This window comes from Apteryx rowi, unplaced genomic scaffold (assembly GCF_003343035.1).
Source record: "Apteryx rowi isolate R43461 unplaced genomic scaffold, aptRow1 scaffold_150, whole genome shotgun sequence".
NCBI lineage: Eukaryota > Metazoa > Chordata > Aves > Apterygiformes > Apterygidae > Apteryx > Apteryx rowi.
This window is the reverse complement of record NW_020447753.1, coordinates 836,918-855,030: the sequence shown is the minus strand read 5'-3', so window position 1 is coordinate 855,030 and position 18,113 is coordinate 836,918. Positions and strand designations below refer to the sequence as shown.

Here is an 18,113-nt window from a genome sequence, read left to right as displayed (position 1 = left end):
GAATATGAAACATGACATCTTTATACGGAGGTATGAATTAACTGATCTTTGAGTAATTATTTTTGCTATGGTCTTGAGAGCTGGAACTGAAAGAACTTAGGTACTTCTCTTGTTGTCAAAGCTTTATCTAGAGTCCTTTTCTGCCAAGAACTGTCAGGAGCCAGAACAGCTGTGGGAAGAGCTTTATGGTCTATATTGCAGTTATGCTCAGTGTTTTGGGGAAGTCATAATTCATGGCTATTTATTTATTGTTAAAAGTCTTGCTTAAACAGCAATAAATTATGAGCAATCCATTTGCAAATGCAAGTCTTCAGCCAGTGGCAGATGTCAATGGGAGGGACTTGATCACATGATTCTCCAGGAATGGGAAATGCTCTCTCTTATCATCTTTGTCCTTTTCAGTTTAGAAAATACTGTGGGTTTGGGGGTGTTTTTTTGGCTTTTTTTTTTTCTCCCCCTTTCTGTGCATTCGTTTGTAGCGTAGTGCATGTATGACCAGGAAGAAATGAGATGAAAATATCTTTGTAATTTTGAGAGGGGAGCAAGTGGCTTGTACTAACAGTACTGATAACTCACTGTTACTACATGTCAAAGATGCTGGTTAAATAGAGGGTTGGCATTTTCTGAGAGAGACTGTGCACACTGTAAAACTAAGGGGGAGCTCCTACAGGCTGTCATTCAGTCAGCGCTGCTACCTAAAACTGCTTTTTATTTTTGTAGCTCGTTCTTTCAATGCCTTTTCATTTAGTCCTTCATTGTGTTACCATTAAAGTGGTATTTGATCAGGACACTCTAGATTTAAAAAAAAAAAAAAAAAAAAAAAAAAAAAAAAAGGAATCTGAATAGAGGCAGCCAGAGAGGCTGCTTCCATAGTGGCAAGTTTTAAATGGTGTGAGGCACACCCTGTGAATCCTGGGGACCATTAAATTGTTGGCCTGGTCCCCAGCAGGACTGGCCTGTGCCAGCGAGTGCTCTCTGAGATGGCCCTGAAGCACACAGTAACCTGTGCCTGCAGAGGCTTACTTTATCTTTGAGGGATGTTTCCCTCTCTCCTCTTTGTCCATATCTACAGTCTTCGAGCCCTTAGGTTGGCCAGTGACTTTTGCACTTATGCCTTGGTTTATTCCGCTTGGTATTCTCCTACTTTCCCCGGTGCTGCCATGTTTTTTCCAAAAGTTAAGTCACCCCCGTACACTGGTGGAGCCAGAGTCAAAAGCCCCTGCAAGGCTGAGGTCTGGGTTTCTGGCTGTTTCTGGCACCTACAGAAAGTCCCCCCTCTTGCCCACTTCTAGTTTTATGAAGGCTTTCAGGAAATGATTGTGAGATCCGTAAGAAGTTGTCTCACTGAGAAAGCAAGTGGCATTTATCTGCCTCCAAAATCCTACTGTGAAACTCGGTGATTTCTCAGATCCTAGCTGTGGGAGCATCTTTAAAGTCAAGAGGCTGCTTGTGCTGCTGGTGCAGAGGATTTTCCATGGAGGAACATGAGTGACAGAAAACTGAAGTCTGTTCTCTAGTCACCAAGATCACTTTACCTAGTTTCGTTTAGGGTTTTCTTCAAAATAAATGGCCAAATATACCTCAGGTTTGAATTCTGTGGCTCTTACAATGTCAATTTCTGTACTAAATTTTTGTTTGTTTGTTTTTCCATTTAGCATTTCTGTGCTCATATTAATTGGATGCCTTTCTTCCCACATACCACTCAATTGCACAAAATTTGCTTCAAGCCAATTAGAAGCTAGTCACCATAGTTTTTCTGGAGAAGTTCCGAGTTGTTTCGTGCAGGACTTGTAGTATGAGAAGACTGTACTTCCAGAGCAGAAGAAATCCCCTTCCTTATTTTCTGTTTCCACAACTTGTACAGTATTTTGATCGTCTGTCAGTTTGACAGCTAATGAGAAAACTCTTGGGGAATGAGGGGAGAGGAGAAAAAAAGAAATACCTTTTAAGTATTCCAAACACCTAAGAAAAGTATTATTGCCTTTAGCATTCCACCAGGGAGGGTAGAGTTCAGTTTTTCCCATCCACAGCAGATCATGGAGAGCGACTGGTACTTCCCAGGGACCTGTTTCAGGGGATGTTCCAGGAACTTCAACATCTGCCTCCAGATCACACTCCAAATTTTTACACATTGGTCTACAGGACTTGTTTGTTTAAATAATAATAATAATAATAACAATAATTACACTGTGCAGTATTTGGTGCCTGAGACTTGAGGAAGATTCTAGCAGTAACTCAACTCTTTTATTTGTCTAGCAGATGTAGTAGATGCCTTGAAGCCAAGCCAAAACATCAGTGGAGCTAGGATGTCATATTTTAACTTTATTTTGCAGGTAGCATGAGAAAGATGAAGCAGCAGAGGTAGGCAAAAATAGAAATACACAAATTGTTTTTTTTATTGGCTTATGTATTGATTTCTTGAAATTGGTTGCTTGCTTTAATTTGGTGTGGGGGGGTTAATTTCAGAAAGGGTATTCTCCTCTACTTTGCACTCTCTCCATTTTTTTTTTTTGTGTGCAGAAAAAACTTTGTATTAGCAAAATCACAAAATGATTTATTTCTATTTATTGAGTCAATGCCTTTTAAATGAAAACAAATAGTCCTTAATTTAACACTGTTTTTCCCTGTGTGTAATTCTCATTGTATGCCAGCATCCAAGGGAGCTGTAGTAAACATGGACTCTTCTGCAGTTCTAAATGTGTACACTGTCACTCCTGCATTTTACTTTAACGGAGTTGCAGGAAGTTTTAGCTTGGTCCTCAGTTGGGATTCAGGCACTTTTAATGAAGTCAAGAAAATTACAGAAGCCCTGAGATTAAATTTTGCCTTTCAATAGTTGCATATACATCAGGATATATTAATAGCAGCTTTTAAAACTGAGTGGAGTGCTTGTGAAATCACAACCCATTGCAAATATTTTACGAAAAAGTGATCGACTGTTTTTCCAAAATGTGTTTCAAATTAATTAGTTTGAAATTGCATGCATGCTCCCCCCCCCCGGGTGAGTACTACATATTTGTTACAGCCTTTCCTCTTCACAACCCTGGCGAATCCCTGCTTTGCACCTCAGTAATACTTGAATTGGAAAGAGGTGTAGTAATGGTTTTGAGAAACAAAAGGCCAGAAGTGATACTTACTCTGACTTTTCCGGTTTAAAACTGTTATTAATTTAAAGAAAACCACACTTACAGTATATTAGCATGACTGAATGTTTTTTCTGCACAATCCTTAAACTTACTTTTTTGTTCATCTTTTGTCTTTCTGAAGCATAGTGTGTCAGTAAGCTCCTTGAGTAGTCCAGCCATGAATTGAGGTGACTGAGTATTCCCCAGTGGTAATGGTTTTTGTACTGAAGACAGACATTCACAGTGAGCGTGCTGGCGTGTGTTTATGACAGTTTTTTCTAGACACGGTCAAAGTAGAGTTTAACCTTGCAGAATAGATCACATTTGATCATACTGATCCAACCAGCTGCTGCTAAAACTCAAAACTGCAGCACAGTTGAGTGTCATGGGAAACAGATTTCAGTCAGTGCAGCACATTTTAGTAGTGAATGGACGATGGGGCTGTTGTAATTAGGTTTCACAACAGAGTTACTGACTGCTAGGGTGTAATATAGACAGGGCTTTGAAAAACTGAGATAAAAATGTGTAAGAATCGGTTGGTTTTATCTGTTTCCTTTAATGTTTAATTTTAAAACAGCTTTTGATGACTTATCCGCAATAAAGAATGAGGGTGTTGGAGGTATTTCTGCATCTCAGAAGCTAAGTCAGTGACATGAACTTTAGTCGTTAGGGAAGGCTGTGCAGAGCCAGAATAATTTTTTTCTTTTTTTCTTTTTCTTTTTTTTTTTTTTTAATCCGGAAGGAGCTACCATGAGGTGTATCCTAAGCACAGACAATTATTCAGGCAGTCCCTGGAGACAGTATGTCCTGTAAACTTTGCGGCTATCAAGCCAGGGCAGCTGCAGAAGCGGAGAGGAAGGGATGGCTCACTTCGAAGGCGCTGCGGGGAGGCAGCTGGCCAAGTGCAGACGAATGTGTACAAGATAGGCATCTACATCGGAAACAGGCATCCCAGTGCCTGCACCCTTTTATAGGCAATGGAGAGAAATGGGCGTTTTTAGGGCACGATTCATCTCATCATAGAGTAGGAGCCTAAAATTGGTCAGGGAAATTGTGCCCTGAAAATACCTTTTTCTCTCTGTTGTCTCTGAAGGAAACCTTGAGCTACTAGCTCAAATTTAAGTGTCTRTGTCAGTTATTTGTTAGATGAGGTGAATTTCACACTTTGTCCCTGTGAGCTAGAGTAAGAGGAGAATGCTGAAGCTGTCTTATTCATGTCTTTGCTACCCAAACCCCATGTTTTTTGCCTACTCAGTAGAAGATTGAACAGGTCCTTGCAAAGCACATGCTGTTTTTCTTGCTTGTCAAAGGTGACAGGAGTCTGAGTGAAAAATAGTATGCGATCCTTTTCTTAAATGTAGTTACATATATGCGTGTACAATATATGTAACTTACACCACACAAGCTGTATGTTGTGGGGTATTATGGAAATTGGGATGCTTAAACTTTTTTGTAGCATAAATTGTATCTCAGAAATGAGACTGTAATGGACCATCTTCCTTCTAGGTCATGTTTATGGAACATGTTGTGGCAAATAAAACGTTTATTATGCATACAATATTTAATTTTTTTCTGTTTACAGTGCTTGATCCTTTTTTTCTTTAACCTATTTTGCTTTTATTTAATCACATCTGTTTGCTTATTCTTGCCTGGAAACAAACAGCATCTGGGTTGCTGGGATCTGTAAACAAGTAGGATGCACGATGTGAATATCTTGCTTTCTGAGAAAGAGCTGTGACCTATTGATTCCCAGTGGTTCTSAGCTTCTCAGCCCAGGCAAGACACAGCCTCATAGAGGCAGCTGCAGAAGATGTGGGGTGGAAGCTCTCCCATTGCTTGACTCAATACATGTCCATCATCTGACATCCTCGTCRCCTGAGAGGGCTTTAGTTAGTCTGCCTTTTGTTCATTTTTATTGATCTTGTACCATGTTGTTTTATTTTGAAGCTTGTTTGATGGAATATGGTATGTTATTTCTGGTTTTTTTGGTTGTTGTTTTTGTTTAGCAGCCAGGTTATGATGGAAGTCCACAGAAATATGTTCTCATGTTTTTGGTTTTTTTTAATTCTATTTAATCTCTTCCCTCTTTCCTGATTGCCCTTTACCACAGTTGTTGTTGAGACATGTTTTATAAAACACTGAGCAATTTAAAATGATAATTACTGCCTTTCAGAACTTCTAATTGCACTTTCTACTTTGACTATTCATCTTCCAGACTCTTCCCTGGGAGTTACTTACCCCCTTAGTCATTGTTTGTATTGGGCCGACAGCTCCGGTATGATTTTCTTTTGGCTGTGTTGTGCATAGTGGCAAGATTGTGAGACATGAGCAATGCCTAAGCAAACTCATAATCTTATGATTTCTTTTTCTTGTGTGGTTAAACAACCTGCTTGGTTTGTGTATATCTTTGTTCTTCTGTGGAAGGTGAGACCAGACGTACACATACTGTTTTTCTTGTAGAAACACACATTTGCGTGACCTTTTTTGTTTCTGTTTTTCTAGGGTTGCCACATTCATAATCTGGTTTACTGTTGCAGTGAAAGAGCCTTATAGTTACACTAGGCTTTCTTTGAGCTGGCTATGCTATCATCAGCTACAGCTTTCTTCCTGCAAATGACATTTTAAAAGACTTGCTTTGGAAAATACTTTGTTTGTAGTAAATGGCACTTTCTGAAAACCTCTTCCTGTTGAATGGCTGCCTTTTGAGAGAATGTGCATCTTACTATTATTATTGCTGGTCAGCTTGACTTCTGTTTTCCCAGCTGCCCTTTTCTTCTGTATCTGATACAAAATAACTGTTGAGGGAGGAGGAGAGTAGACCTAGGAAGGAAAAGGGGGAGAGCAATGTCAAGTGAATAAAGTCATAAGAATTAGAGAGGGAAAGTATTCTGGCATGTGTATCAATAGCTCTCTGTTATGCCTCTGGCTACTGTAGTGGTGCCCCCTAAAATAGTCATCTTCACCTGGTGTCCCATTGTCCTGCCTACGAGACCATCCTGTGTCCTCATGGCATGGGGCTCCTCCAGCCCCAGTTCTACTGGAAAAGTTAAGGGTTGGGTGCTTGCAGCAAGCTGCTTGCTTGGATTATTGCCAGCAGAGTTAGAGATTTACTGCCCTGTGCCCCTTCTCTGTCCGGTCAGCTTTTACACTGCAAATGCTGTCATGACTATCTAGTATTACATATAAGAGAGTAAAGTCAGTGTATTAGATGTTCCAGTGATATTCAGCTGCTGGCCCATAGTGGGACACTGCTGCTGCTCTGTTTGGTGTATTGAAAGTCGACCTTCTCTTTGGTATTCCTCCCTGACCGTCTAATATTCAGTAGTATGGGTCTGTTGAATTATTCATCTGCAAGTGTTTAGATTGCATATAGTCTAACTATTTTAATATTTTTTTCACAGCTTGGTGATCCATCTATTTTCCCTGCTGTCATTGTGGAACATGTTCCTAGTGCAGACCTCCTACACAATTATTCTGGCCTAACCTGTGTGGATGAACCTAGTGACATGATTACTGAGAGCTCTCTGGATGTTGCAGAAGAACAAATTATAGAAGATGATGATATCACCCTTACAGGTTTGCTATAAAAACATTTCTGTACCATATTTCTGTAACAAGGTGTCAGTGGCTCTCAGTGGAAAAAGTTAATGACAAAAGGCAGTAGGAAACAAAATTATAGAAGTATTGAATGCTGTTAATTCTGTACAAGACAGAGAAAAAATGCGTTAATACCATTACTGCAGAGCACTTGCAATTCAAACTGCTCATCTTATCAGCCATTGATAGAGATAAACAGGAGTCCTTCTCAAAGTACCATAAAGACTTTTCTTTGCTCTTAATTAAGACATTGAATGTCTTAATCATGTGAAGTGTTTTTTTCAGAATATGTCTGAAAGGTGGGGTAGATATTTTATGGAATTAGGATCTGTTAATGTGTCTTTTTTTGGCAATTAGGTTCCACACCTGTACTGTCTCCAGGGTTGGAGGATTGCAATAAAAGAGCTAGCTTACTGGTTTCAATCATGATTTTGACATTATTTCYGAAGGCATATTCTGATATAATCTTTTACTACCAAAAGCAAAACAAAACCCTACAAAACTTGACATGAGGTACAATTCACAGAGTAGTAAATTGACATGAACTGTTCTCACAAATGGTTTTATCTGATAAATATGGCTCCCTTTTTTAGAAGTGAATTATCTTGAACAGATTGTGACTGTGCAAATAAGTTAGCTGATTATTCAAGAAGGTTTTACATACTTAAACATTATTACAAGTTGAGACTTCTTGCCAGCTATTCACTTGCTGTTCACATTAATTATTCACACTGTAACTGGCATTTCCTCAATATGTTACTTAAGCACCACTTAATGTGGCTGTGTGAATTTTTCATAGTTGATAGTTTTTATGAATCCATATTCACTGTAATATATTGTGTATGAATTTATATTTGTGTGAGTAATTGTGAAACTCCACTTCTATGAATACTCTTGTTAACATTTTTTTGCTAGCATAAATGGTCACATGAGAAGGGTTTGCAAATTGCCAAACTCTAGTGCTGCCAGAGACTGAAAACRTGTAATCCTTCTAAGTGACGGTGTCCAAGAGCTTCTGGGATACTTGGGAGGCAGACAAGTGCTGTATTGTTAACATTATCCATTGTAGTTCAAGCAATCTGTTTTTCTTTAAAGGCAAAGTCCTTAGAAAACCAGAACGGCAGCTTTGCAGAGATTATTGTTCTGAAGAAGACGTTAACTAATTATCTGTCTCTCGCTCCACAAGATGCTAGCTGCTGTGCAAACTGTAGCTTTCCCTGGCCCAGTGGAAATAAAGCGCCCTGTTTTGCAGTATGGGGTGACCCCAAGCTGGGCAGAGACCAGTGCCGGTAGCTGGTGCCTGTCCCGCGCGGGAGGCGAGGAGACTAATGACGATGCATCCTCCCAGGGGCTCTTGTAAGGAGCAGTGTGTGCGTGCGTGCGGGTGTGTGTTGCTCAGTTGCTTGAGGCTGCCTGCCTGCCGCCGGCAAGCGTCAGCCGTGGACGTGGCTGCTTGGGTGCTAAGCCCTGTTATGCTGCAAGGTTGCAGAGGGAAGGCCAAATTCAAGTACAGTGTGCAGTAGGTTGCTTGTGAAATGTGGTTAATCACCGTTAATATTTTCCACCTACCCCGTTTTTCAGTTGCCTTTTCTTTTCTTTGAAGTTCCCCTCTTGATTTTAATTGTGTGTGTTTGGTCTCAACAGTGCATTGTTTTGTTTTTTGAAGTCTGTACAAATCTTTTCAGTCCCTTTCACATTATGCCTTTGAGAAAGAATCAGACACTGTAAAGACTGCATTAATTCCACTTTAAAATATTCATTAGACTAAAGTTCATAACAGTGAAACTGAAAATACCATTATTTGTGACTAGACATTCCTGAGAAATGGTTACTTAAAATGTGTAAGTCTTTTTTTGAAGCTACAAGTTTTTCAGGATTCTGTTTTATGCCTTTGTCATACATTAAGCTTCTCTTTTGTCCTAAACTTGGTAAATTAACAGTGGGTCCAATGAAATAAAAGGAATTAGTTTTTGGTGATCTATCTGCAGAATTATGGATTCTGGTATGTTTTTCTGTCTGCAGGATGTAGCATAAGCCCTCAAAAACAGTTATTACACATCAGTGACTTACTTACCTGTACTATAAATTATGACCTGCAGAAACCTATAAGAACATGATCTATTTTACTTGAAATCCTGCTGAAAGATGACTAACAACCAGCCTTTTAGTTATGTTAATGCTCACACTGTAATTTTTTATAATTAATAGGCAGACTTGTCTTATCACTCTGCTCTTTAAAAGCTCTCTTCCACTGAAAAACTGTGATAGCAACTTGTATGGTCAGTTTGTTGCCAATCTAATGTAACTTTAAATGATTAACTGTCACGTAGTAAAAGGCGATTAAGAAAAAAATTTAGAGCATTTGACTTTTTGAATTCAGTTTTATCTCTAGTAGGAATATTGAATTATTCTCTGTAAAGAACAGGGGATAATGTTTTGTGTAGAATAAATTTTTAGCCAACTTGTCAGATGGTACAATTTGCTACGCTTAACCATAATTAATTACATTAGTAAGGCAATAATATATATAGGAAGAGGAACTAATGGGATTATGAAACTTCCAGATATTTTTTTTCATTTTTTTTTGTCAGTGCTGGCATGTTTAATTTAGTAAGTAATCAAACCCTGTGCCATCTTATAGCTGCCACTCACCTATCCTGGCCTTGCTTTGATGGAACTGGTGATAGGTCTGCACTGAGAAAGCATATGTGTATGAGAGAGAAGGGACAGAAATTTGCACTTAGTTTCAGTGTGCTGTAGTCTGTGAATCCAGAGCATATAAATGTGGATTCTCAAAGTTCAATAATAAAGCTTAATAACCAATTCAGAAGTTATTGTATGGTCTTTCCAAGTTTAGGAGCATCTGGTTTGTACGCTTGGTGAACCTCTAGCGCTCATGGCGCAAGCCAAACTCTTCAGGTGAGAGAATGAACGGAAGGAGTTGTCAGGTGCTATAATCCAGCACAAACCCAGCATATTCAGTAATCACTTATGATGTTTAAAAAAAACCCCAAAAAACCCAAAGGCATATTTCGTTGGAAACAGAGTTTCATAGTGTTAATCCAGGAGGATTTTTAATTGGCAAGATGCCAATTGTAGAAAATGGCTAAGGTTTCAGTTACTTTGTACGGCAATTATTAACTGCTGCACAAAGCATCTGTTTAAAACTAAGAGTGYTTTTGTCATAGCTCCCCAATGACATAATTTTGCTTATAAATTACAAAGTTTTATTTAAAAAAGAAAAACTGTGATGTATAGGTCTCCTGAAATACATTTGTTCTTAAACTAGGACTTTCCAGCTTCAGTTAACAGTCAGTTCAGAGTTTATATTAAAAAGCAGTCACTTAAATCATACAGCCAGTTATTCTGAAAAAGAGGGCTCAGTCTGTATTTTGATGGTTCTCCTCCTACTTCCAGCAGTTTCACATTTCTCATAATACTGTTTTGAGACTCTGTGGTCCCTCTTTCTGTCATTAGTAAAATCAGCATTGAATTTAAATACAGCTGTGACTAACACAGCCCTTATCTTAGCCTGGACAAGGACTGTCATTGTCCGCTCTCCGGAGCCCATTGCCACCAGGCAAACGACTGGAGGCAGGAGGCAGATGGGCTGGGACAGGCTTGCAGAGGGTGGCACGTTGAGCCTCTTGGGTACAACTGAATGGCGGGCATGCAAGTGGCCTCGGCATTAGACACCTGCTTGAGTACAAAGATGCAAAGCTTTCAAAAATACATTAAACAGGACTACAGAAAGTTGGAAATTGGATTGGGGGAAGGAGCTTCTAGTTTGACGTATAGCTTATTTCTCCAGCAGGTGGGAAGAGCAAAAAGTGTTGTTTGGGCAGGCCTTGTGCTGTGGGCACTGATTCATAGCAAACATGGATTTATAACAACCAGGTTGTTATTGCTGCATGGAGTTATAAATCTGTGGCTTAATACAATTTTGCTCAGATAAACAAGAACTTTTAGAGTATCCTGGGAAAAATGCACTTACTTGTGCTTATTGTTTTTTTGAAGTGTTTTTTTCACCTACTTCAGATACCGTTTGAAATCTGGTATTCCTCTGAGATTGAGTTAAAAAAAAAAAAAAAAAGGCTACTTTTCCAGCTGTGGCTTCACCAAAGTGTAAAAAATAAATAATTTAATCCCAATTCTTCTTTAATTTGTGATCATCTCATAATTGACAGTAACTAGAATATCCATTGGCAATACTAAGAGGAGGGACTAAAGTAACAGAGACACCAACTTGCCTTTGTTATTTGAGTGGGTTATCCCCGAGTGCTATGTCAAGCTATGAGTGATGCAAATCAGCATCTTCCTGCTAGTGGGAGAGGTGGTTAATCTACTGTGTGCTACCCACAGCTTTCTTGTGTTAGCTCGTAAGCTCCTTTAATTCAACTTGCAAACCCAACAAAAACTATTTTTCAGCAGCAGCGAACTATTAATTTGGCTCAAACCATCTTGTGAAGCCATCTCCTAAGACAACACGTAAAGGGTATTAGCAGGGGAAGAAATGTGGTTAGTAAACTCATTCGGTGTTTGTGGATAGATAGATAACACCTATAGCTGATACTCCTTACCTTTTTCTTGAGCACCAAATTATATTAATTTCTGTGTTTGTTACTGATGTAATAGTTATTATTTTAAGTTCCTTTTCTTTGTCTCAGACATTCATGATTCATTTTTAGCTGCACCATGTCACACCAGCCTGAAGTTGGAAACTTCTGTGTGGCAGGCCATTATTCAGAGTGAAGAATTGACTCCAATCGCTCTGTAATCTCAGTGCGCGTAAGCCAGCATGACTGGTTGTTCCTGGTAGAGATATCCCGAGGGAAAGAGCAAACAACCACTCCTTCCTCAGGCCCTCCCTCCTTCCCTCCCACAATATGGAGAACCTAGGAAGGCCAATGTGGGCCTTCAAATTGAGCACAACAGCAGAAAAGAGCCCAGCCCCATCACTCCACGGAGCGCTGGCACCAGTGTCGCCCCAAAGCTGCATCAGGCGTTGCCCCAGCCAGAGCTGTGACCCTGGGAGTCGGGGCAGGGTGTGGATTTTAAGACACCACGGGAGAGGATTACAGAGTGCAAAGTGCCATATCTCTACCGAAGCCTGCTGTCCTTGCCCACAGAAAGTTCAGGCTGTAAAAAGCCATCCAGCTCTTTCCAGTTCAGAGTCCGGGCAAAGAGCGTCACAGCTGATGAAAGCTGCTTTTGCAGTGCTGGGTTCCTATATTTAGCGTGGCGTCGCTATTGTGGTCTTCATTATGTTGGTAGATAATATGGAAAATTCCCATCCAAATAAAACTTAAAAAGGGAACCAGAAGCAATTAAGTCAGCATTGCTGGCCTGAGCGTGGGCATGCCCACAAACTGTAGGGCCTTCACTCGTGTGCAGTCTCCTCTTGAACTAGCCTGTCACTAACTAAGGACATTTTAGGGCACTTGCAGTCACAGCTGCTCTGTGGCTGAGCTCCTGACCCTCCAAGCCACATGACAATATTCACCGTGTTTTACTGCCACAGTTTGCTACCACATCTCCCTTCATGCCTTTCCAAACCAGGACCTTAGCCCACATTCACTGCCTCCCCTTGTCTSTCATCACACAGTTCACCTCCTCCTCAGCTCTCTGTTTCTCATTGCCCAAACCTGTTTTGGGATGTCAGCTGGAAGCGCGGGTCCTGAACTGGTTGAAATTTTCAGCAAGACATGGGGTAGAGGGTGGCCTGTAGAGCTGGCAGTAAAGCTGGCATCAACACCAGGGCAATCACTGTGCTGGCCAGAGGTTCCTAATGCCTGTATCTACTTTATTCTGTACTGGTACGAGCCTCTGAAGCTTGGAGTGCGGTAGCATGAAGCTCAAGAAAAAATCTGGCAGGCAAGTAAGGAGGCCGCTCTTGAGCTACTCAGTCCGTATGCTGCCTTTAAATCACTGCAGGGTGGAGGAGGTGGAGCTGACGCAGGAATGTCTGCACCCATCTTTGTCCTCACCTAATGATATGATTGCTTATGCTGTGCACCTTTGGGGTGGAACTGGATTTTTTTTTTTTTTAATCACATGATTGTTTAGTGCTAGTGGGCGGGGTGATTTGTTGCTACTGTGATTTTAAAAAAAAAAGTTTAAAAGTTCTACTTTTGGTGTAAGCCTACTGCTTTTATGTGAAGAAAAAACGTTCCTGAGATCATTGTATTGTGTTTTATGATGCATTTTTGCCTGCTGTGTCAGTCAGTCTGTCTCTTCCTTTTTTCCTGACTGCCCCACCCCAAATTCCTCAAAGCTAAGGAGAGAGAAAGGGTGTGAAGCAGCTTTATTACAGAACTAAGAAAATAACTAAGGTTCATTTGTGTCCTAGGGAAAAGAATACTAAAGCAGACCTTTGTACCACTCTGATAAATACACTGGAATTTTCTAACACAGATTCAAATTTGTGGCAAAGGATAAAGAAGGCAGCCCTCTACATTTCCATCTAATAAAAAGTAATTTCTAAGAGAATGCTTTAAACAGCTATAAAGGTGTGTGGTACCCAGTAGTGGAACTAATATAGAATTTGTTCTTAGTGTCACAATTATTCTGGGGAAAAAAAAAATCCTTGGATAAGATACTCCTTCATTCAAACCAAATTATCTTACTGGACAGGTGTTAGTTTGCAAAGCTGCTTTAGAGATCATAAAATAAATGATATTTTATCAGATTCTTTGGTGTGTAGCTTCACATGAGCTTCCTTATAAATTAAAGCTCAAAAATTTTTGATTTGTCTGATGGTCACCCTCACAAGATTGATCAGGGATTGCCTAGTAGTCAAAATCTGTAAAAGATTTGTCAGCCCTTTATATTGGCTTTCATGTTTTGGATTTGCTTCCCAACCTGTTCCTGGAAGGGGCTATGTTAGTCCTACTTATAAGCTCAAAAGATATGAATAGTTTAGAAGTCAGTTATATTTGTCAAGTAGTGTGCTCTCTGACAGAAGTAGTGGACTATAGTATTGGTCCTCCAGGCTGAATGACAGGGTGTTGTGTTTTACTCCATGTACATGATCAGCAAATGGAGGTGCTATTGAAGAAGATGGGAGAGAAAATGATTCTTTTTATTCATTTACACACATCGTCTTCAAAACACAGTGCTTTAAACGTATGAAATGATTCCAGTACGCATTTTCTCCCCAGATACCCTCTCTCTCTTGCCATCTGGTAGAAAAATACCACCTTTTTGGTAGAAATGAAACAGGGATAAGCATCATGTAAAGCTTTAATTCCAGTTTGTAGCTTGTTAAGAATTAAGTGTTTTCTCTTGCTTTCAGTTGAAGCATCTTGTCATAATGGAGATGAAACAATGGAAACAATTGAGGCTGCTGAAGCACTTCTCAATATGGACTCCCCTGGTCCTATGCTGGATGAAAAAAGAATAAGTAAATTTGTTTGTTTGTTTGTTTTAATGGAGGTAAACCCAATCTGTATTTGCCTTGTTTATTTGTGAAACGAGAAGGGCTTCAGTGTAGCATGACTGTGTGGAAGGGCTAAGAATATTTTGCTTCTAGATAGACTTTACATATGTAGTTTGGATATCAGAAATCCGGTGGTGAAGGGTTGCATTGCTATGAGAACGTGTTGATCCCCGAGCTGGACACTGATGGGTAAAGAAAGAATCAAAAATCATAGAGAGAAGGTGTGAATAAAATGAGTTTGTTCAGGCTGCTGTGTTTTGTCTGGCTGCTAGAGGATGAGCCTGTTTACGCTGGCCAAGTAAAAGAAGATATGCTTACCTCTGCAGATTGTCTTAAATGCGAACAAAAACGTATTATCATATCATAGTTTTGTTTTTCAGGGGAGTGGGCTGTGTCATTAAATTATTCCATTTTAATACGGCATCTGCTTGTGGAAAATGTTATGGATTGGTCTCCCCTCCCATGAAGGCCTCAAATATTCTAGTTTTGTTTTATTTTTAAACCTTTCCTGTGAAAATAGCTTTTAAAAGTCCTTATAGCTGTGCAAAAATATTCACATTTTGCCCTTCCTTTAAGCAACCATGTTTGGTGCAACTGAAGATGAAGATATGGTGGCTCCTATTACACACGTATCAGTCACACTTGATGGGATCCCCGAGGTGGTGGAAGTTCACCAAGCCCCAGATCCCTACGCTGAGTCACCAGAGACTCCAGAATATGAGCAGCCGAAGAAGAAAAAAGGTAAGATGCTCTTGGAGAACAGAGGTGTGGAATAAGATAGCATTCGGTGGCATACTTGTTTCTCCTTGTAAGTATTTACAGTCATTATGGGTGACAAGTCAAAATAACTAAAGTGGGCTCAGCTAGAGGTACAGAGAAAGCATTTTCTCACTAGTAGCGTGAGCACAGTTGCTCAGATACTAATGATGTTGGAGAGGTAGCAGTGACTGCTTATCTCACAGGAAACATGGATCTCTGCTGTGTCCTATTTATAGTTTCTTCTTCAGAGCAGAATTGCCTTACAAGCTATAGAGCTTTTGTTGTTGTGAATACGTTGTTGTGAAGTATTCTAATTAGCGTCTGTTTAGCTTCAGCTACAAATATTTACTGCATTAGGAATGTGGGAAGAGAACAAAGGGTTTTTTTGCCTTTTCTTTTTGAGAATCTGAATATGGACTGTTTAAACTTTTTTTTTAATGGCTCCACGCTATAATAAGTGTTAGTCCTATTTGCAGTAGATAACATTTACCAAAGGGGTTGAGGCCCTGTCCTCTGAGTGATGTTCCTTCCCCCCCCCGTTTTCCTACCCTGCTTCAGTGTGGACCCCTTCAGCAGTCCCGAATTTGATGTTTTCCTTGGAAAAGTCATGGAATGCAGACAGAAGTAGGGTGCTGTTGCAACAAATAAAAACAAAAAAATTTGAAAAAAAGAGTAAAATAAAACCAGAGAGTTACATTTCCAGAGCTAATTCTAGGGCTGAATCTGAGCATTAGGGCTTTGGTGATTCCCTGGGGAAAAACCCCTTCCAGGACAGGGTTTCTGCTACCCCATCATACTCTGCTGGAAGAAACTGCATTTTTGCTCGTAGTGAAACCATCCAACTCCCAAATTTTGGGAACAGTTATCTGAAAAATAGCATACAGGCCTGCGGAAATCTAATGGAGGCTTCCTTAACTGCGCATGTGTCACAAGATCTGAGAGGGAAGGGTGTGGATCAGGAACTCTCCAATTCCCGTAAAAAGCTGAACTGAAACTGCTATGGAGAAGAGCTTTACCAGCAGCTGCTCTGAGAACGCTGCTGGGGAAACTACCGTGCCATGTGCAGTACTGCGAGATAAGCAAGCCTAAGAGGATTTTAACTTCCCCCCCCCCCTTCTCCTTCATGTTGGCTGCTATGTGGGTCAAAACAAGGAGCCTCTGTCTGCCAGACGTTTAACCTCTGCTTGGCTTGATGCTTTCATACCCTCTTTTGTGATGTGCTTCTGCTTACTCCCACTCCTTCCTCCTCCCTTGCTGTAGGTTAGGAAATCAGTTGTTCCACAGCAAGTGTGTTTGTTTTAGACTTGTATCAGATAGAGAAAGTGATGAAACAGATGCATCAGCTTGCTGTTTTGTTAACAACCAGTTTTTAATGAAATTGAGGCTTTGTGAGGTTGATGGTTTGAATAATGCTGAAGTGCCATTTCAAAATGTGCGGGGATTTTTAAGACATCTTTAAGGCATTTGTGTTTGCCATTACTGCAAAACGTTATTAATTTTGCAGTGCACTTTAGGATGACTTTTTTTGTGTGTGTTTGTGCAATCTGTTTCCCATATTCTGGCCAGTTACGTGGCAAGGGAAAGAGCTTTCAGGAGACTGTAACTAGTGCTGCTCCCCTTCTCCTGTGCTTGCTGGCATAGTTCAGCGTATCCTATGCACTTTCTGATCTCTCTTTGGGATGTTCTTACGAACAAAACTGTCTCCCGGAGGTTCACCTCAGGCCAACACCCTGCAGCAAAAGGACTTACATCTCTCTGCTGTGTCAGATTAAAGGTCAGTCTTCCCAGTGTGTGCTGGCCTAGTGAGAACAGCCAAAAGCAGATGCCTTGGGGAGGACGACTGCAGAAATGGGACAGGCATGTGGCGACACTGCTCCAGAATCTGCTCCGAGGCCTCAGTGTTTCGTGGCTTAGGGACTTCCCGAGCCAGAGGTCGTATCTTTGTATTCAGGAGCCCACTGATTTCTCTTTCATGAGCTTATTCAGTTGTCCCTTAAAACCATGAAAGCTTTTAGTAGCCAAACAACCAGTGGCAGCCTATAGTTATGTGTAGTGTTCATGCCGCACATTTGCCTGTTTGCAACCTACCACCTGCTAGCTTGTTTTGATTTCTCCCCCTTTCCTCTCAGTTTTGGACAGTAAAGGTTGTGGTCTTTTTGCCCTCTCCACACCTCTCTGTTAAAATAGAAAAGTGGAAATACCAGTTAGCTGTATAAAATCACAGTAACCCCACATAAGCTTTGCTCAAGCACATGCTTCATCCTTCCTCTTTGTAAAATTCTCTCCTAAAAAGGAATTTAGTAATGCACTCTGAAAGGTAACAAATTCATGCTCTGTTGAACCAAAGGAGGAAGTGTGCTAAAGCATAATGTGCTTTCAGAAAATACCTTCTTTTAAACAAAGGAAACATTACTTTGTGTTTCTTTGTTGATTGCAATTTTGATGGTATCAGACAGTGTCTGGAGTATATAGCTTACTATGTGGTTTAAAAACATTATCTTAAGTATCTCTGGCCTAGCTATAGCACAGTAGCATCAACACTTTTCTCTAAACAGATTCTTTCTTCACCGGTTTCAACTTTTGGATAGGTTTGTGGTAGAGCACTGTCCAAATAGGACGTCTTGCAGCAGTCTAGGTTGAGGTAAGAGAACCTAGAGCTGCTGTAGCACTTGTATTTATCTTTAATAATCTACATTATCAGAAGTGCATAAATTATATGTGATCAGTACTTCTGTTTCCTCAGGCTGACCAGCAGTAGTTCAGTCATGACTTAGTTGAGCCCTAATCCATTTCATTTTAATTTAAGACCTGGTCTCATTTGGAAACTGGGCAATCAATTACTGTATCGTCCTATTCTTCTGATGTAATGTGGAGCTGGTGCTGTCAGTGCACCGAGGCCACTGCAGCCTACGTCTCCTCAGTGCTCAATGGAGTGCCTCTCCATGCTGTTCAGAAGCGGAAGCAAAGTGAAGGCCCAACAGAGTCTTCCCATGACACAGCTGTAAGGGGGGAAAAGCACTTACCAAAGCTACCGTGTGGGACTTCTTGTACAATAGAGGCTGACCTGTACAACAGTGATTTTGTCAAGCCCTGCTGGGCATCACAGACATTTTTGCAACCTGTAATTGTCAGTAGAAGAGGAGACTGCTAAAAATGTTCTCCAGTAGTTCCTAATCTTTTCTTATGGTTGTATA

At 40.5% G+C, this 18,113-nt stretch overlaps 1 protein-coding gene across 5 annotated transcripts in view; it reads left to right on the top strand.

Annotated features, from left to right (window-relative positions):
- The window catches only part of ELF1 (E74 like ETS transcription factor 1), a 67,674-nt gene that overhangs the window by 28,033 nt on the left and 21,528 nt on the right, over positions 1-18,113 (top strand). For all 5 annotated transcript variants that reach the window (XM_026058953.1, XM_026058952.1, XM_026058954.1 and 2 more), the window contains 3 exons: positions 6,527-6,701; positions 14,017-14,124; positions 14,737-14,901. In XM_026058953.1, coding sequence (XP_025914738.1) covers positions 6,527-6,701; positions 14,017-14,124; positions 14,737-14,901 — 448 coding nt within the window. The remainder of the gene's footprint in view (positions 1-6,526; positions 6,702-14,016; positions 14,125-14,736; positions 14,902-18,113) is intronic.